This window comes from Mesoplodon bidens, assembly GCF_964165515.1.
Source record: "Mesoplodon bidens genome assembly, chromosome: 18".
In the NCBI taxonomy this organism is placed as follows: Eukaryota; Metazoa; Chordata; class Mammalia; order Artiodactyla; family Ziphiidae; genus Mesoplodon; species Mesoplodon bidens.
This window is the reverse complement of record NC_138175.1, coordinates 13,033,688-13,054,250: the sequence shown is the minus strand read 5'-3', so window position 1 is coordinate 13,054,250 and position 20,563 is coordinate 13,033,688. Positions and strand designations below refer to the sequence as shown.

Genomic DNA, 20,563 nt, shown 5'->3' with positions numbered 1-20,563 from the left:
TCACGAAGGCACCACAGAGTTGCAGCTAGGACCTCAGTCTTCTGAGAGAGCCCGTGACAGAATGTACTGTAAAGAGGGGTGAGGGTGGGAAAGCTCCCTCTGTGAGCAGAGGCAGGCTCACTTCTTTATCCTCTGGCCTCTAGGCCTATTGGTTTAGGGTGGTTGTTGAATACACTAAATGCCGCGACTCAGCTTGGAAAGAGGCCAGGGCAGCTGCCCCAGAGGCTTCGAACGTCGTGCGGTGTTGTTCTTGCAGCCAGCATCTCAGGCTCTCCAGAAGGATGTAACTTTTGGCCTTAAGTGGTTTCCTCGTAGATAATCCCTTCACCACGGTCTCCACGGTAGGAGTCTTCACCAACCCTGAGGCCTATGGTGACCTAAGCCCAGCTCATCCCAGGAGGTCCGGGGTCTTGCTGTAACTGACAGCAGGGGCCAGTTCTCCATCTGCAAGCACAGAAGCCAGGCCAGCTCTGGCTCTCACACGGTTCCATCCTTGATGGCTCCCCTTTGTCGAAGGATGCACTGAATGGAGCAGATGCCGCAAGTCCAGTCTGGCTGTGCTGCTTCATAACTGTCAACCCCCATCTTATAGAGAGCAAAAGTGAGGCCGCAAGCAGCCGCCCAAATTACAAAAGAGAGAGGGGTGCCAGAATTGATGCTTGAGGTCTGAACCACAAGTCTGGAATCCCGTGAGCAGGTCTGACTGCCCGAGTCAGGGCTGACGTGGGAGGCCTGGAGGACACACAAAGGGGCAACTGACACGAGAAAGGGGATGGGCTTAGAAAATGGAAAGGCTTCGAAGAGGAGCCCTTGTTAGGAAAGATAAAGACCGACCGAGAGGGGATGAGATGGGAGGCTACGTGGTTGTCAATGATAATTTAAGACGAATGTAGACCTGCTCACCAAACCTCAGAACGACTTGGGAAGCATGAGAGAAGTGAAGTGAAGCCCCACCTCTTAACTGAACAAAACTCACTTACCCTGAGCAGGGAGAGGATAAATGGCTTCAGAAAACATTTAGAGCGACTCACGGATTAATGGGATGTTAATCACATAGGCTAAAAAAATACAAAACAGATTAATCCAGGTTTAGATGAATCAAGGGTCATTGGGGCATATTCCTGCTGCATTAGGGTTCTCCAGAGAAGAACCAGTAGGACATAGGCTGAGGGTTCTGTTGTCTGCAGGCTGGAGACCCTGGGGAGCTGACACTGTAAGTCCTAGTCCAAGCCTGCAGTCATGAGTGCAGAGGCACAGGAGGGAATGGGTGTCTGAGCTTAAGGAGAGAGCAGATGCGCCCTTCCTCCAACTTTTCTTCTATTCAGGCCCTCAGGGGGTTGGACGATGCCTATCGACATTGGTGACTATGATCTTCTTCTCAGTCTACCCATTCGAATGCTAATGGTTTCTAGAAAACCCCTTACAGACATGTTTTACCAGCTACCTGGGCATCCCTTAGCCCAGTCAAGTTTGCACAAAAAATTTACCATCACACCTGCCCAGTCCAAATGCTTCTTCCAGAGACAGAGCCCTGGGCTGGTACCGCAGAAGACGCTAGTAGTTCTCAGGGACGACCTAGTCCAGTCTTCTCCATGGATGGCCGTTCTCCTCCTACTTCTGGACATGTCTCCCCCAAAGCACTGGGCTCTGTGTTCAGAGACAGGCAGACAGGGCTTCCTTGCTGAATCTTGTCTTCTCAGAGGGTTTACCTAGGAAGAGAGGGGCACAACTGCCCTGCTGGAGGGAGGAAGACCCTTTTGGGAGGTAACTGGGCATTACATTTCAAGGCCTTGAAAATGTCACCTTCCCTGACATGACAATTCCACTTGTAGCAGTGATCTGGAAATGATCAGGGATGCAGGGCCGGATGTCAGGACTAGGCAGTTCACCACAGCATCATTTATAATGACAAAAAGTGGGTAACCTCAGTGGCCAATGGTTGAGGACTGGTGAAACAAATTGTGGTACAAGCATGTAATGGTACATTATGCAGCCATTAAAAATCGTTTTCTCAAAGAATGTTTGAATAAATGGGGATGGGCTCATAGTACCATACCATAGGTTAAAAAAATTATACAAAACTACATACACCAGTGCGGTCCAACAGAATTCTGTGCTGATGCAAACGTTCAATACCTGCACTTTCCAGTAGTGTAGCCCCTGGTCACGTGACTGCTGAGCAGTTGAAATCTTTAGCTAGTGTGACCAAAGAACTGAATTATAAATTCTAATGAATTTAAAATTTAAATCAAAATATCCACACGTGGGGCTTCCCTGGTGGCGCAGTGGTTGAGAGTCCGCCTACCGATGCAGGGGACACGGGTTCGTGCCCTGGTCCAGGAAGATCCCACATGCCGCAGAGTGGCTGGGCCTGTGAGCCATGGCCGCTGAGCCTGTGCGTCCGGAGCCTGTGCTCTGCAACAGGAGAGGCCACAACAGCGAGAGGCCCGCGTACTGCAAAAAAAAAAAAAGAAAAAGAAAAAGAAAAAAAAATATCCACATGTGGTTACTAGCTTCTGTATTGAGCTTCACGGGTAGAGTATAATTCCAGTTGTGTTAAGAAAAGCTATGTAAAAACATAGGGAAACAGACTGAAAGTATCCCGAAATATACACAGCAGTTTTCCCTGTTAGTAAGACTATGGGAGATTTAAGTTTTAATTTTTCTGCTTCCAAATTTTCCAACAATGAATGGTTGCCTTCGATAATCAGAAGAAAAAAGAGGTACATCGGGAGGGGGAAGAGAGAGGTCAAGCCCAGTGCAGACAAAGCTCCCACTAGCAGGAAGGCCACGTGCTGGCCGAGCTGGCCTGGGAGCTGGGGCCATCTGCCTCGTGCAGGGCTGTTTTGACAGAAGCATTGTGCCTCTGGTGACTTGGGTCTTCTCCAAGCTGCCGGGCAACCTCGCTGACACACTAGATGCTCGGCTTAGCCGCGGTGAGCATGTGTGCGCATGCACATGGGTCCTGCCATCTGTTGCCAACCTGGCAGCTGAGTGTTGCCTCTTCAGCCATGTTTGCTGGGACTTGGGTGGATTTTGTTGTGTGAATTTCTCGCTTGTTTCCCAGGCCTTACTTCAGCTGCTTCTCCAAGTTACTGATGACTTTAAGGAGCTTCCCTGCAAAGGCCTCTGAAGGTTGGAGAAAGTTCCTGCAGGTGGGTCTCAGCAGATGCCAGGGAGGAAACCTGGGCTTACTCATTATGGTTTGCTGGTGCATCAGGAATTTAGGAGTTTGAATTATTTGAAGTGGCAAGAATAAAGGACATGGAATTTTCCTAAATACATAGCTGGAGGCTTTTACATTTTTTCTAGGTAGGGAGGCCATAAGCAGTGGGTCTCAAACTTCAGAGTGCATAAGAATCATGGGGTTGCCTGTTCAAAATGCAGATTCCTAGCGTTAAATACCCCCAGTTATTAACCCCCCTCCTTTTACAGATGCAGAAATGGGGGCAGAGGAGGCCAAGTCACATGCCTGAGGGCACCAGCTGGTCAGCAGAGCTGGGATTAGGGTGTCCTGATTCTCCAGCAAGGGTGTCTTGACTATATCGCACTGCGTCTCAGTCACCTGTGGCAGATGCTTGGCGTTAAGGGAAGAGTTAGACAAATGTGGGGTCCAACCAAATCTCACCAACGAGATGTCCAACAACTCAGTTCAGTTCATTCACTATCTACCCAGTTAGCGCAGACCCCATAGTACAGGCTCAGCCACACAAGACCGCCCCGCTTCAGACGCCAGCTGCGAATGGGCTGCCGAGGCTGCTGTCCATGCTGCCGCCCAGCTCACAACCACCCATCACGTGTGATAATTTGCTAGAACTCACCGACTCAGGAAGACGCTCTCCTTAAGAAAAATATGTTATAAAGGCTACAGTCAAATGAAAATGGTCCAGAAGGGTCCTGAGCAGGAGTCTCTGTGCCCAGCAAGTGGATGTGGTCAGCAACTTAGAAGCTCCCCCAAATTCTGCTTATGGGGTTTTTATTTAGGTTCCATTATGTTGGCATGATTGAGTAAATCATTAGCCATTGGTGATTTTTTAAAACAATTTATTTATTTATTTTTGGCTGCGTTGGGTCTTCGTTGCTGTGCACAGGCTTTCTCTAATTGCAGTGAGCAGGGGCCCCTCTTCGTTGCGGTGCGCAGGCTTCTCATTGCAGTGGCTTCTCTTGTTGCGGAGCACGGGCTCTAGGTGTGTGGGCTTCAGTAGTTGTGGCACGTGGGCTCTAGAGCACAGGCTCAGTAATTGTGGCACACGGGCTTAGTTGCTCCGTGGCATGTGGGATCTTCCCGGACCAGGGCTCGAACCTGTGTTCCCTGCATTGGCAGGTGGATTCCTACCACTGCGCTACCAGGGAAGTCCCTAGCCATTGGTGATTGATTGATCTCTGGCCTCCCTCTCCTCCCCAGAAATCGAGGGGTGGGGGGTGGGTGGTGGTGGAGGGTGGGGCTGGAAGCTCTAAGGGGTCAAAGGTGTGGTTTTCCTGGTGACCAGATCCCGTCCTGAAGCTGTTGGGTTGGAAGCCATTGCATAACATCTTATGGAAAAACCCGAACGAACTTTTTGGCCAGCCCAACACTCGGGCTCCCCCAGGAGTCCTCTCATTAGCACACAAAGAGAGTAAATTCCAAGGGTTTTAGGGGTTTTGTGCCAGGAACTGCACAAAAAACAAAATACGTATTTATTGTACCATGTGGGGTAGTTGCAATATTTTAAAAAATACAGTTGTACTGCAAAGACAGAATAGGCCTCTACAATGATGCTTATTCACATCATTTCTAGCCCCAGTTGTCTACAGTGGTCTCAAGGGCACACACAGGTCACACCAGACACTGTTGGTGCAGCAGTGCTGGGTGTGTGTGTGTGTGACTCGGGGATGGGCAGGCTCCCCTCCCTGTGTCTCAGGATACCAGCCTCAAATTCAAAGGCCCTGTAATGGAGCTCAATGGCAGGGCTGTAACAGAACTGTGAGGTCCAGCTAGAGACAACAGCAAAGATGAGGCAATCTGATGAGGTGTCTGGGACAGAGAGGGTCCACCCTGCCACAGATGAAACCTCAGGCACCCAAAGAGCTTCCAGACTTAAAAAATGTCTCCCAGGGACTTCCCTGGTGGTGCAGTGGTTAAGAATCCGCCTGCAAGTACAGGGTACATGGATTCGAGCCCTGGTCTGGGAAGATCCCACATGCCATAGAGCAACCAAGCCCGTGAGCCACAACTACTGAACTTGCATTCTAGAGCCTGCAAGCCATAACTACTGAGCCTGTGTGCCACACCTACTGAAGCCTGCGCGCATAGAGCCCGTGCTCTGCAACAAGAGAAGCCACCGCAGTGAGAAGCCCACGGACCGCAAGTAGAGAAAGCCCAAGTGCAGCAACGAAGACCCACCACAGCCAAAAATGAATAAGCAAATAAATAAATTTATTTTTAAAAAGAAGTCTTATTTGTCAGTCAGGGTGCCTCAAACTTGGGCAGGCTTCGGTTATTAATGAAGAGGTGTTAACTGGAAGAAGTAAGGCATTACATCATTACCAGAGATTAGTGGGGCTAGTCAGAGGATAGCTCCCTCCCTCCCTGCAGAGGCCCAGCAACACTCCTCCGCACCCTGAGGAGCTGGCCACACCTCCACAGCGGCCTGATGTTACAGGTGTGGCCCAGGGCCCCAGGGGGTGAGCTCAGGATGCTGGGCAGAGTTTGAAAACAGGCAGCTCCATAACTTCCACTAGAAAACTCAGACATTGACTGTAATTCATTTTGGTGTCTTTAAATTTCAAGCTCATTTATCCAGGTCAGGAACCATTCATTTGCATCTAACAAGTCAAGACCTGCGGTAACACCTTTCTAGCATGTGGCCTGTTTGTGTGCACCGGCGCAGCCTTGTGGGGGAGGGGAAGGCTGATCGGCAGGGATCACACCATCAGCTGTGCTGGGACAGGGCACGTGGCCTGGTACAGACCCCTCAGCTCCCCCAGCCATCCAACCTGCTTTTCAGAGAAAGGGGAGCTGGGGCGGGGGTGGGGGGGTTGGGCACGTGGTAGTTCACCTATGTGAATCACTCATCTCCTGGAGAATGTCTCAAAAGCAGCTTGGAGGGATCATTCTGGAATGCCTGCTGGCCCAGAAGAGGAGGCAGAAAAAGCTCCTCGACACCCAGCAAGCTCATCACCATGGCAACCCTCCATCCCTGAACTGCCCATCCCTTGGCTATCTCTCCCTAAGGAGACTGACTGAGGTGATGCAAATTTAAATGTGGGCTTGTCTTTCTTTCAAAAAAATTTATCTTGAAATATTAGATAAATAGAGTAGAAAGGTATAATGAATAATATAAGAAATATCTGTGTCCCCAACTCCCAACTGAAGATATAAACCCACATCATTAAACGAAGCTCCTCTGTTATCTTTCTTTTATTGTATAACCTTCCCAATCCCATGAGAGGTAACCACAATGCTGAATTTAGTGTTTATCACCCATGTTTATATATATTTATATTGAATGAATATATGAATATATATAATTATATAGTATATATATTATTCTGAGTCAAAGGACAATATCTTTCTCATGTTTTAAAAATTTTATTGAGGTGAAATTCACATAACATAAAATTAACCATTTTAAAGTGTACAATTCAGTGGCATTTAGTGCATTCACAACGTTGGGCAACCATCACCTCTATGTTCACATGCTTTTGAACTTGTATAACTGGGATTGTACGTTAGGTGTTTTGCATCAATGCTGCTTAAGAGGTTCATCTGTGTTGAGGCATGTAGCCCTGGCCCGGTCGTGTCACTGCTGTACTGTATTTCACTGCGTGGCTATTTCACAACTGGCCCCTTCTCCTGATGGGCACTGCGGGGTTTCCAGGGTTTTACTGTCACCAATGAGCCTGCCTCCTTGTGCACATGCTGGTGCTTCTCTAGGACGTTAAGCCAAGAGCAGAGCTGCTGTGTCACAGGCCGAGTGCAGCTCCAGATTCATGAGACATCGCCAAAGTGTTCTTCAAGGCGGTGCTAATTTATACTCACAGAAGCCTGGCTGTCTTCGGGAGCTGGGAGCCTTTAGTGTGCAATTTAATTAGAGTAACTTAACACTTGGATAACGTATTTCATTTAATAAAATACTGTGAGGTAGGCAGAGCAGGATTATTAAGCATTCTCAGAAACCTTTTGAAGACAAGGAATCTGAGACACAGAGGGAGGGACTCAACCCGGATGGCAGGGCTACAATCTAAGGTTAGAGGCAGGATGCCAAACCCACTGTAAGATGTTGACAGTGTTCTCCTCATGTTACATTTCTCCCTTCCCTCCCTGACACAGCCACCTTGTCCCTTACTTGAGCGTAGATCTGTCTACACCATCAGCTTTCTGAGGGTACAACAATGAAAGCTCACCAGCAGACCATGGAGAGGGGCCCTGGAAAGGAGAGTCTCTGGGGACTGGGCAATTCCAGGCTGCAGGGCACCAGGGTGGAATCTTCCGGACTTCCACAGCCCACTTTCCCTCAGTGGTCAACTTCGTGTGCACAAAGATTGCATCTGGTGGTCCTGTTGGATCTAAGTTGCCTTAAGAGGGCATGAAAAAAACGCTGCAGAAAAAAAGAAAAGACTTTGCAGGAAAGCCTGAAGCAGGAACCCTGGGTACACCTGTGTGCCCAGGGAAGGAGGTGCAGTGGGATGGCATTTAGGATACCTCGACTCTCCCAGGTTCTGTCACCTGGGCACCAGCCCCTCGTCCCCTCACTCGCTGAAACCAGGCAGCATCCCAAAGAGGAGAGGGCAACACTGCCTACACCGTGTAGCACAGAAGCTTGGTTCTGGGGCAGGGCTTATGCCTCCCCACTGGCTTGTGTGCCCAAGGCCTGAGGGTGTCTAGGTGAGGCAGCACTCTTCCCCAAAGAGAGGTTCAGATGCCGCCCCAGGTCACAGAGCACTGGAAGCTGAAGCCAGTGAGCCCAAGCTTTTGGTGGACTTCTGCCGCAAGCTTCTGGCACCAGAGGGTGCCAGCTGCCATTCTTCTCAACTGGAAGCATCTCTTCATCTTTGGCTGCTCTGTCCCCTCGCACTCAAATCTTTCCTTTCCAACGTGAATCCTCCAACCAGGAGCTGGGATCCAGAAGGCGGTGAGAGGCTGTTTCATCTTGCCTGCAGGGCCCCCTGCCTTCTGCCCTCTAGGCATAAGACATAGGTGTGATCGCTGGCAGTTTCGCAGTCTGATCTCAGGCAAGTTTCCTCTTCTGGTCAGATAACTTGTGAGGAAGCACCAGGCACAAGGAACCACTGCATCATTTATTGATGAAGCTAAGAGCTTCTGAATCCTTCCCCAGGATTCCCCCATCTTACACCAATTCCTATTTGTTTATTGGTTTTGGGGATTAAAAAAAAAAAAGAGTCATGGACTCTTACCCAACATGCCTGAGCAATTCCAGTTCTGGCTAAAGACTGATATCAAACACCAGAAGAAGACCGCACTCCAGAGAGCCACGCCGCACACACCTTCTCTGTCCTGCTGAGGCCAAGAGGCAGCACAGCACCTGGAGAGCCCTGTCACCTGGCCTTCCTGGTCCCTGCCTGGCTACCAGCAGCACCATCACGCCACTCTTTTCTAGGGAGGTTTTCTGCATCCTTCTGCAGTACCAGCTACCAGCTGGCCTGCTGGGCCTGTCAGTTCTCATGAAATCGGGCCCTGGGCTCCTAGTCCAGTTCCCCTCCTCAGCTCCAGTGGCGCACAGCTCACTCAACTTAGTTCTTAATGCGGCCCTTCTCCCATAGGGACCTCATGCAGAGTTCCTAATTAGAGGACTGCGTTCCTTGGGAAATAGGTGAACAGAACACATAGAGAAGGCTGTTTTTATTCTTTGACCTTATGCTGTTTTAGGGAAGCTTTTTTCAGTCATGGGAAGGTAACAGGTGCTCTGGAAATGTGACGCGTTCATCTGGGACAAGAAGACAAAGACTGAAGGCAAGAGCAAGGCCAGGAAGCTCATCTCTCAGGGATTCTCCGGACTCCACAGACCAGCAGGAAGCACCCGTGGCTGCCCTCCTCAGTCATCCATGCCACGGACGAGGGAGGCGCGCGGTGCCCGGCAAAGGGCTGAGCTGCCTCCCAGCGCTGACTCAGGCCCCCACTTCCTGCAAACATTTTCCCTGGCAATTCCCGACTCCTAGATAAAGAGATGTCACTTCCTTTGGGAGTCAGGCAGATTAGTTTTCACTAAGTGTGGACGTGAAGAGCTAGATAAAATACTATCCACCTGTTCTTAAAAACTGTGGGCTATGGTTCAAAGAAGACTCTGACAGAAAAGATGATTCTCCACTGAAGACGCACACACCTCAATCAGCCCGACCACCGAGCCTGGCCTCAGTGAGTAATGAGGGTCATAACCTCACAGCCATGCACGGCTGACAATCAGGTCTTGGTTGCATGAGGTTCTGCCCACATATTAGAGGACTGGAGGGGGAGACCTGTGCGTGTTCCCTGCACATGTCACTGGCTCATCTCGACCCTGTGAGGTTCTGGTATTACTCAGGCCACTTACAGACCAGAAAATGAAGGTTCAGAGAGCTGAACTGTGCTCAAGATCACAGAGCTGGTAGATGTCCAGGCAGGATTCTGAATTCCAGTCTTTGGAACCCTACCTCCCCGCAAACCTGTCCGTGGTACTCAGGACATCCCCACCGCCCGCCCACAGGGGCAGGATGTGGTGTTTCCTGCTTTATTAATATGAAGTTTGGAATTTAAATTTTCCTAAAGAGTTAAAAGAAAAAAGGTCCTTTGGAGTCTTCTTTGACAAACCAAACATTAAAGCATTACTGAGGTGAGAGCGCACGTGAAGTCGACTTTGAGAACGTGAAAATGGCTGAAGGAAAAAACCTCTAATGCAGCAACAGTGTATCCTTATTTTCAGCCTCACATTATACCAGCAAATAGGAATCCCATCCAGGAGAGAGAAAGAGATCAGGAGAGAAGCAGGAGCGGAACCGAGAACAGAGCTGCCCGGGGACTTGGTGCTCCCCCAGCACTGGCGAGCCTCCTCAGAGAGAGCCCTACAGCCTCTGGGGGTTCACGTGCGTGCAGCCTGGTCAGTGTGCCCACCATGGCGGCCGGGACAGGCCTGGTGGACTTCATAGCAGAACAAAGGGAAGGTGAGTGCTGTCATCTTCACCAGCCTCTCACAGGACCAACCTGTACGTTTTTATTTTTATTTTTTTAAAGACAAACTATTAAAAGTAAAATGAATGAAATCACATGAGATCAAGATACAAAGACAGAAATTCAATGTAGAAAAAAAAGACCTTGCTGGGAAACACGGGAAACATTTCAAAGACGCACAAAAAGCTCACGTTGTAAACAGGATTAAGCTGCTGTGGATTCCTCATCACATCAGGGTTTCATTTTGCTCAGCCTGAGATCTCGCTCGATTTCAAACTGCCTGTGATCCACTCGGTCTAGAAAAGCTTTCCGTTCAATGTACCTGGAAGAAAATGTAGGTATCTGTCAGCAGATGCAGTAAAAGAAAATGCCTCCCCTGCACTGTCCTGTCCCCCCGCACCCTTCACCCCGGTGTGAAGGGGTCCACTTGGCCTGTGGGATCATCGGGTTACAGCAAACACAAACGGATGACCACAGGTGGTGCCCAGAGTGGACAACACGACTATTTCAGGAACATCCAGACCACTCCCATTTAGTCTATAACAAGGACGTTTCTGGTTCAGATGGGAGTGAAAATAGAATGAAAAAGAGAAACCAACAAACTTATCAAGGGGAAGTACATTAGAGGCTGAAGGCAAGAAAATGTTGCAACTTTGTAACCAGATTTTAAGGAAAGAACAGGGGCTCCCTCAAGCCCAGGTTCAGAGCCTGGCTTGGTTAGACATTAGCGGACCATGCTGGTCAAGGAGCGTTGTTTTTCTCAGCAGCAAAATAGTGACACCACATTTCCTGGCCTTGGCGGTGCGCTGACTTGGTGGGGAGAGAAAGCTATGTACCCTGCACATACGCATCAAAATGTGGGAAAAGGTGCCTCTACAAATGGAAGAAACCCAGTAAGAACTACCTCCGGGGGCCGCAGGGAAGGCGAAGTGGGCTGAGGTGCGCAGAGCGCTCACCGTCGAAGGTATTTCCCTGCCTGCAGCTCCTTCCTCCCCCTCACCCTTCCCACCTCTCCTTGTGTCCTCCACCCAGATGCAGCCAGGGTGCTTCTGCGAGGACGACAGGAGGGGCCTTTCCTTAAGTTCCTCCAAGGGAACAAGGTCAAGCACCTCTGCCATCCACGGCTCACGCACAGGGTCCCCTAAAAGCTGGTGGTTTGCCCCTCATCTTGGCCAGGTTCAGCAGACAAGGCTTCCGTCGGCCTCCCAGGCCGGCTGGGAAGGAAGCACGGGGCTGAAGCAGCAGCCACTGCGAGGAGAAGGCTGGCCGCTGAAGGAGACACAGCTGCATTTTCGTGCACCTTCTGGCCATGAACTGTGCTGCCGCTTGCCTGGGGGGAGGGGATTTCTGCTGCTAATTAATCTGTTGAGAGAGCAAAACTGCCACTGAAAACGGGAGGCAGAATTCAATCTCTGCACTAATCTTTCCTTTGTTGCACTGTAGAAAATGTGCATCTGTCATGAGAAGGCCATTACGTTTAGGGTGAGAACGTTAACAGGTTCAGGACCCTGTGTTCCTTTGCTGAGTTCAGGGCCTCGCTTGCCTGCCCACAGCACCCTGTGAGGAGCAACCCAGCCCAGCCCAGCCGCTCTCCAGCCAGGCCTGCGGCCACTAACCCTATACCTCACTACGGACAGGGTGGCAGCTCGCAGCTTGAATCCTGACCCTGCGGCTTGCCGGCTGTGTCTCTGGGTAAGCCACGTAACCTTGCTAATTCTCTTTCCTAATTTGCCCGCCCCCCAAAAAAAGGTAATCATCCTTAATCCTTCCTACTCTGAAGGGCTGTGGTGGGGATTAAATGCAATAGTGTACATATCATGCCTAGCACAGAGCAGGTGCTCAATACAACGGCAGAGTTGTCACCATCATTTCGGGAAGCCAGCTTCTGTCAGGGTTCTGAGGACAATCAATCCAAGGGGAACAGTCAGCTCTCTTGACACACGTTATCAACAACTAGTAACTACCACCTGGTCTGGGATCAGGAACTCAGCTGTTGTGTCAAAATCGCCAAGGAGGGGCCAGAATGGCTGGAAACACAAGGGCAGGGCCTGCCTGTAGGCTTGACATAAGCCCTCAAGGTCAAGTCATCAAATTTAGCAAGTGAAATACAGGATGCCTGGTTAAATTTCAATTTCAGATTCCCCGGCAGATGGGGAAGCCACAGACACTGTGGACCCCTTTTGATAAAGTGTGAAAGCAGGAAAGACCGTGGCCGGTAAGCAGACACATGACAGAACAAATTCATCTTCTGTCTACCACCAAGGGACCCATGATTCCCCAGTGGGGACTCTTAACCAAGTCGACTGACGGGCTTTGTCACACTACAGCCGTCACCCCTCCCCACCCCCGCCCACAGGCCCTGGTGAAGATCACAATGGGGATCAGTGTTTTGACAGCGTGCGCTTTTAACTGCCTCTCTCGAAGCTCCCACAGAAAAAATGCGGGAGCCGTGGTTCAAGATGACTTTAGGGCATGTTTCAAGAAAGCCATTACCCAGGGATACCTGAGAGAGCGGGCCTGGGGGCGGAAAGAAGAGGAAGTATGTGGCTTTGAGCATTTGTGGTCTTTCTTCTAGACTTTCCTTTAAAGAAAAGGAAGTGATACTTAAATTAAGATGCTCACTGAGCATGAATAATGCCTTGCAGGTTCCCGAAGCGGTGCCGGGTCCAGCTGACCTTGAGACTAACAAGAGCGAAGCCAGGCTGGGTGCTAAACAAGCAGGTGCAGGCAGAGTTCAGGTTTAGGGAACGCCTCAGGCAGCAAAGAGGGGCACATATGCAGAATGCAATTCTCAAGGGCAACCCAGACAAAGGCCATCAAGGCAGGTTTGGCGACTTCATTCCCCCATTCACAGCATCTGCAGCTGCTAACAGGATCCTTGTGATGGCTTTGGTTTGTGGCCAAGGGCTGACCAGGAACAACACTTCTACTCGACATCCTCCTCCCACCCTCAAGACAGAAAAGGTGCCAAGGATGAGGGTGGCTCTGACATTTACTATGTGTGTGACTGTGGGCAAGATACTTTATTTTTCTTCTCTGTAAAACAGGAATAAAAATTACAACACCCCTCTGACAGTACAATGGAACTGTGAGAAGTACTTTGTAAACAATAAAACCAAAAATGGCTATGAGTGTTGTGCGGTTCTTGCTTCCCATTTCTGACCTGACTGGATCACTATAAAGCCTCAGAAACTGGGACAGCTGGAACAGGGACCAAGAGACCAAATGCCCCAGAAAGAGGAAGGGCTTGTGGGGAAGGCTGCCTCGTCCACGGTGGCCCGAGTGGACGACCTATTTAAACTGAGCCTCAGAAAGTTTTCAGGCACCTTAAGCGGGTTACGGTCCCAGAAGAGAACAACCAGCTGACAAGTGCAAGGCTTCTTTTCTGGTCTGTGCCCAGCACTCCTGGGGACCCAGACTGATTCAGCCCAGTCCGCTGGGAAGGGCAGAGGGGATCACCCCTTCCCCCCACTACTGCCTTATGTGGCCCATTTAAGAGGCTGCAGCTCTTCACTGTCATTAATAAAATATGCTAATAGCACCAAAACCTAAGGGATTTTCTAAGCCTTCCCTTTCAGAACCAGGTTAGACACAATAGGCTCGGTCATCTTTTTGATCCTGAAACCCAAATTACTTTTCTGCCACCAATTTTCTTGAGATCTAGGCCAATGTGGAGGGAAGGAAAAATAGAAGAAGAGGACGAGAAGGGTAGAAAATGCTTCCAGAGAACATGTTAGTACCTACTTCTGGGAAACCAGGCTGCAAGTGAAAGGACACCCATCCACCCCAAGAAGGCAGAGTTCTGTGAAGCAGTTGGGTGTGCTGATCCCCAAAAGCTCCGCCAAACAGTCACATCCGCCCATGAGAGGTGTCCTGCCCACTGGTCAGGAAAAGAAAGAGCACAGGGAGGTGCAGGGAAACCCGAAGCAGGCACATAACGGAGGATGTTTCAGGGCTGCGTTATCACTATGCTCCCAGCACAGCCAGCAGGCGTTCTGTGCAGCATAAACCTGAGAAGGAAAGTGGACCAACACCAGAAAGCAACAGGCAGCGCAGGCTGTCTGAGGCTGGAATAAAGCTCTGTGATGGAAGTACTAAGAGGTGCACTTCTTTGCCCTGAGAAGTGCAAGTGAAAGAAGCCATCTGCTCAACATCACACAAGCCCTGTGCAAGAGGATGACTCGCAAACACCTCGAGGGCCAAAGTGAAAGGGTGGTGATTTTAATTTTCTTGTCCACTGCTTTCCTCCCATGTCACCTCAAGATTGTGCTCGTTCTGAAAGAGCGACTCTTGGGGGTCATGGAGATAGATTCTTTGGAGAAAGAAAATTATTTTCTCTCTCCTTCACGCCTCTCCAAATCACAGACACACCTGGTCTCCGATCATCGAGCTCCATGACCTTCAATTTGATTGCCAGCAGCAGCCGAGACCAAGCCCGTATTGCTCTCATTTTCTCTGCACGGATCCCTCCCCCCAGACCTGCTGGCCTCTACCTCAGCAGTGCTGGAGAGACGCGCTGCTGATGGCGAACACTGCCAGGGAACCTAGTGCGATCAGTTATAGGAATAGAGGGAAGCAATGTTAAAGGCTTTGACTGCCGACTGGTGACACTGATCCTGAAATGCTGGACTGTGCCCTGGAGTCCACGGCTCGGAGGAAAAGCAGCGATTCTTTGCTGTGCAGCTGACCTCTTTGGAACAGGCATTTTAACCAACTTTGCTGTCTGAAAATGATGCCTAGGTGGAGATGTCATCCTGACTTGTCATGCCCTTCCTTTCTGGGTGGTTAATTCCAATCTTACTAGGTTCCAAAACAAAGCCATGGCTGCCTGACAGCTAGTGGGATGTGCATTTAGACAGTGCAATGGCTCAGCGCCTGCTCTGGGACAGGTGCTCTTCTAGCACCCCCCTGGTGGCGGGGTGGTGAACCACACCCTGCCCTTCGGGGCTTACCGTACATGAAAAACACGACAACGTGTATCAGTTGACAATAAATATGATGAAGAAGGTCAAAGAGGGTGATTTGATGGAGGGTTCCTAAGGTGGGGCTACTCTGAGAGAGTGAGAGTGGCATCTGAGCGACAGAACAAGAGCCCACCGTGGAGGAGGACCCGGAGGAGCAGTGCAGGGGCTGGGCCGCCGTGAGCAGGGGAGAGGGTCAGAGGTGGGCAGGGGACAGCTCGGGGGGGCCTGCAAACGCCAGGGTAAGGAGGTGAACACTCGTTTAAGTGCTACTTAAAATCAGCAGGGAAGAGAGGAAAAATGGTTTGTACTTTCAAGAAATCATTTTGGCTGTGATGTAGAGAAGAATGGAGGAAAGGTACAGATACAGAAGCAGGGAGCGGAGCAGATGCCTGTGGCTTGTACCGGACTGCAGGCAGCTGGGATGGACAGAAGGATGGACCAAAATACTTCATGACAGAATTGTCTATCGGACTTTCAGGACTGAGTGGAGAGAGGATGCTCCTAGGGCTTTCTTTCATCAGTTGGGTGGATGGTGATGGTGCCGTTTTCTGAGAAGTCTCAGGAAGGAGTCTGTTTATGGAAAGCAAGCAAGCAGAGGTATCTCAAGCTATCCGAAAGCAGAGCGTCCCTTTAACACCTCTCTTAGCTGAAATGGCGTGAAGTGAAGAAGCAATTGCCTTTTGGCGAGAACGGAAATCCTCTTCAGGTTTCTTTCAGTTAGGGAGAAAATGTAGAGGTCTTTCGCAAAAGCAAAGTGGCGTAAGCAAGCTTTTGAAAAGTGGGGGATATCTGTATTTGGTTTTGGATGTTAAGTTTCATGTAATGTCTTGGACATGCAAATGGAGATGTCAACTAAACAGCTGCTACGAGAGTCTGCAGCTCAGTGGGATGGTCAGGCAGGGGAGAGCTTTTTTGGGAGTCGTCAGCAGAAAATAGTACTTAAGACATGGAATCAGCTTTCCTGGGGGAGAGAATATGAGGAACGACAGATGCCCCTCACTCAGCCCTGGGACTTCCCTACTTTAAAAGCCCAGAGAAGGAAGAGAGGCCAGCCTGGGAGACAGAGAGGAGATGCCCCCAAGCTGTACTGGCCACGGTTGTGGGAAGTGTTCCTGAAGGCTTGGCAGGAATACACCAGGAAGGGATTTAGAAGAATAAAGCACCTAGCCTTCCAGTAAGGCCCTAAGCTTGGCGTGGTCAGTAATGGCAGACAGGAGAAAGAAGAGGGGGTGGAGACTTGGGGTTGGGGGGATCCTATCTATAAACATGCCAGACATTTCCCCTACTTATTTAATTCCCATTATAAACCTGGGAGTATACTGAAGAGTTTCTACTCCACAGATGAAGAAACTGGGGCTAGAGCACATGGCAGGCTGGTAGAAGAGCCAGGATTTGAATTCAATTGCACTTCAGTTTATTGTAAAATATAACAAACATGCACACACGCATACACACAGAGTATAAAATGGGCAAGGCAGATGAATCATTATATAGCAAGCCAAGAAGCAGAAGATGAGCGCCCTACAGAAGTCCAAGCTGTACTGGGAGAGCTTGCTTTATAATGATTCACAATTAGGCACAACTAGATTGTAATGTCAGAGGAACAGAAACTTGAAAGGGAAGTGGAAACGTGGGCAGGCTCACACCTGGCTGGGCTTGGGTGTTGGGTGTGGGTGTTGGGTGAAAGTTATGAACGTGCCTCCTGAAGGCTGGCAGCATTTGGCTCCTTGACCTGGTGACGGCCTAACTGTGAACTCGACATAAATAGACATATACTGTGTGCGTTCTTTTGTGGCTTGCTTCTTCACAAATTGACCTAATGGACACATTGTTTTTGCCCATTTTTGGTTTTGCCCATTTTTGACCTTCATACAAATGGAATTAAAACAAATAAATATAATACATGGAACCATACTGCATGAACTTCTTTGTGTTATTATGTTATTGAAATTTACCCATGTTCATTCCAATTGGTAAAGAGTATCCCAGTGTGTGAACACATCACACTTTATTTGTCTATTACAAATAGACATCAGAGTTGTTTCCAATTTGGGGATGTTAGGAAAAGTACTGTTAATTGAGAAGCTACCTGTCAGTCTAACTGCCCCTCCTTCAAAGAAATCTCTCTTTTCTGGCTGCTCTTAAGATTTTTCTCTTTGTCACTGGTTTCCTGCAACTTCACTCTGCAGTGTGGATTTCTATTTTATTTATCTTGGGATTCTTTGAGTTTTGAAAAGTCTGTAAAGAGGTGTCTCTCATCTCTTCCCATGCTGTCCTCCAGGAGGCTTAACTTCCCTCTTCCTTATTTTTTGTCTTTTTGTCTTTCTGAACAATATTCTGGATGATTTCTTCTGGCTCTTTTCCAGTGCATGTATTTCTCTTTTCTGCTGGTCTAACTACTATTAAATCTATCCCTATCATTTTAAATTATGGTTATTAAATTTTTCATTTCTAGAAATTTTGTTTGGGTCTTTTAGGCCACTTTTTATAGTTTCTTCTTCTTGCAAATATTTTCAAGTTTGTCTACTTCTTTAAATACAGTAGGCATAATTGTATTAAAACCTGTCTCTGATATTTCCATTGTCTAAATTCTTTGCAGATCTGGTCCTGTGCCTGCTGTTTCTTTTTTTTCTTTCTTTTTTTTTTTTTTTTTGCGGTATGCGGGCCTCTCACTGTTGTGGCCTCTCCCGTTGCGGAGCACAGCCTCCTGATGCGCAGGCTCAGCGGCCATGGCGCACGGTCTTAGTTGCTCGGCGGCATGTGGGATCTTCCCACACCGGGGCACGAACCCGTGTGCCCTGCATCGGCAGGCGGACTCTCAACCACTGCGCCACCAGGGAAGCCCTGCCTGCTGTTTCTTAAGGTGCTTTGCTTCTTTACGTGAGTATTTTCAGACAGCAAAACTGCTTTTAAAAAATTGGACAGCAGGGCTTCCCTGGTGGCACAGTGGTTAAGAATCTGCCTGCTAATGCAGCCCTGGTCTAGGTAGATCCCACATGTCGCAGAGCAACTAAGCCCATGCGCCACAACTACTGAGCCTGTGTGCCACAACTACTGAAGCCCGCATGCTCTAGGGCCCACGTGCTGCAACTACTGAGCCCACATACTGCAACTACTGAAGCCCACGTGCCTAGAGCTCACGCTCCGCAACACGAGAAGCCACCGCAATGAGAAGACCATGCACCACAATGAAGAGTAGCCCCTGCTCGTCGCAACTAGAGAAAGCCCGTGCGCAGCAATGAAGACCCAATGAGGCCGAAAATAAATAAAATAAATAAACTTTAAAAATTGGACAATAATAATCCGATATTGACCAATGTAGCTTCAAATTCTATTAAAGCTTTACAAGGGGAAAGATGGGATAGCACTTACTGAAGTAGAATTACTGTCAAAACACAAAAAGCACAACATAATCTTTGAACCTCAATCCCATCTTATTTCAGTCAGGACTGTATTACAGGAATATTTTTTATCACTGTCCATGATCTGGATTCTTGTATAGGAGAACAATTTAAATATGGTATCTGTAAAAATGTCACAGTCTCATAATAAATATGGTAGAGGCCAATCTTTACTCATAAGTAGCTTTTTTGAGACGTTATCAAATAGGACCTTTCCCCCTTAGTTTCAGCAGAGATCACGTTTGTTCCATGGTAATACTTCTTGGGATTCTCCACATATTCCCTCAGAGCAGACTCTCCCCAGGTGGCCTTTGCTCTCGTTGGCAACTGTGTAAGAGAATTTGTGGGCCTGACCAAACAGACCTTTCAGGTTTGGCTTGTGCTTCCCACCCTCTGACACTGTGGCACTGGGCACACTTCTCAGTAGAAATCTTCTTGCCCTTCTCGACAGTCCCTGTTTTGAAGTCAGCTCTCTAAGTTACATACGTGCTGGATAGGCTCACCCAGCAGCTGACTGTCTTGCTCTCATTTCTAGAATTTAGTTGCTGTGGTCTAGTGAGTCTCAATCCAGGCTGTGCATGAGAAGCACCTGAGGAGTGATTTAAAGATACAGGTATCTGTGACTCTTTTTTTAAAAAATTGAGGTATAGTTGCTGTACGATATTATATCAGTTTCAGGTGTACAATGTAGTAATTCACAATTTTTTTTTTTTTTTGGCCCAGCCGCACGGCTTGTGGGATCTTAGTTCCCTGACCAAGAATTGAACCCATGCCCCCTGCAATGGAAGCGTGGAGTTCCTAACCACTGGACCGCCAGAGAATTCTCAAGTAATTCACAATTTTTAAAGGTTATACTCCATATAGTTATAAAATACTGGCTATATTCCCATATAGCTTATTTATTTTATACATAGTAGTTTGTACCTCTTAATCCCCTACTCCTATCTTGCCCCTTCTCCCATCCTTCTCCCCATTGGTAACCACTAAGTTTGTTCTCTATAAGTTCTTTTTTGTTTTATTCACTTGTTTGTTGTATTTTTTAGATTCCACATGTAAGTGATATCATATAGTATTTGTTTTTCTCTGTCTGACTTATTTCACTAAGCATATACCCTCCAAGTCCATCCATGTTGTTGCAAACGGCAAAATTTCATTCTGTTTTATGGCTGAGTAATATTCCATTGTGTGTGTGTGTGTGTGTTTGTGTGTGTGTACACATACACACACCACACAGATATCTGTGACTCTTGATTCAGTGGTGCACAGGGGTGCCCTTGTCATGTAACTCTGGAAAAACCCCCAGAAGATTCTCATGCTTAGCCAAGGTAAGAACCAGAGCAATAGTTCCTTCCCTGGACTAGGGGTTGGGCCCTTTAATCTGCCAGGAGCTAGGAAAGGCAGTGAGTGGAGGTATGGGGTGGGCAGTAGAGAGGGCAGGTGAGAAGAGCCAAAGGCAGAGCACAGAAGTCATCGGATCTGCATTGGAAAAATACAATCAGATCCGTGGAATCATCTGGCCAGGCGGAAGAGGCTCAGAGACAGAGGGAAAAGCAAAGAGCTTAAAAGTTGTATGCTATTAGTTGTTCCCTAACCCAGTTATGTGATTTTCCATTGCCTGAAAAGTCCTCATTGGGCAGATGTCCTTTTTAATCTTGTTTTCTCTTCCAGCCTACATTTTCTTATCTCTCCCTTATCTTCAACAGCACCACTCCTTACTTTTATAAGACCTCTATTAACAGAATGAACACCGTCTAACCCATATAATCAATCCTCAGAGAAGCAGTAAAGTGTGGCACGCACTGGCAGTTCCTTTGCTGCCTGAGATCACCAGGCAAACACGGAGAAGCGGCGGGGCTGAGTTACGAGAGCTGAGTCAGAGTGGGGAGGTTCAGGGCATGCAGCAGAGGCCTTCTGCAGGTAACACTGATTCCTGCTTGTGCTTTCTTGTGGGCCCTTCCCCAGATGGCTACGGTACTTCTACCTCTGTCCTGTGGCAAACCATCTTTGACAGATGGACTTAGAAGTCTGGTAGTTAAACAAGCTCATAAAGTCAT

At 48.6% G+C, this 20,563-nt stretch overlaps 1 protein-coding gene across 1 annotated transcript in view; it reads right to left on the bottom strand.

Moving 5' to 3' along the window:
* Nucleotides 1-10,150: 10,150 nt before the first annotated feature.
* CFDP1 (craniofacial development protein 1) overlaps nucleotides 10,151-20,563 on the bottom strand; it is a 131,014-nt gene continuing 120,601 nt past the window's right edge. The window contains exon 7 of the mRNA XM_081217252.1: nucleotides 10,151-10,466. Coding sequence (XP_081073378.1) covers nucleotides 10,376-10,466 — 91 coding nt within the window. The 3' untranslated portion in view covers nucleotides 10,151-10,375. The remainder of the gene's footprint in view (nucleotides 10,467-20,563) is intronic.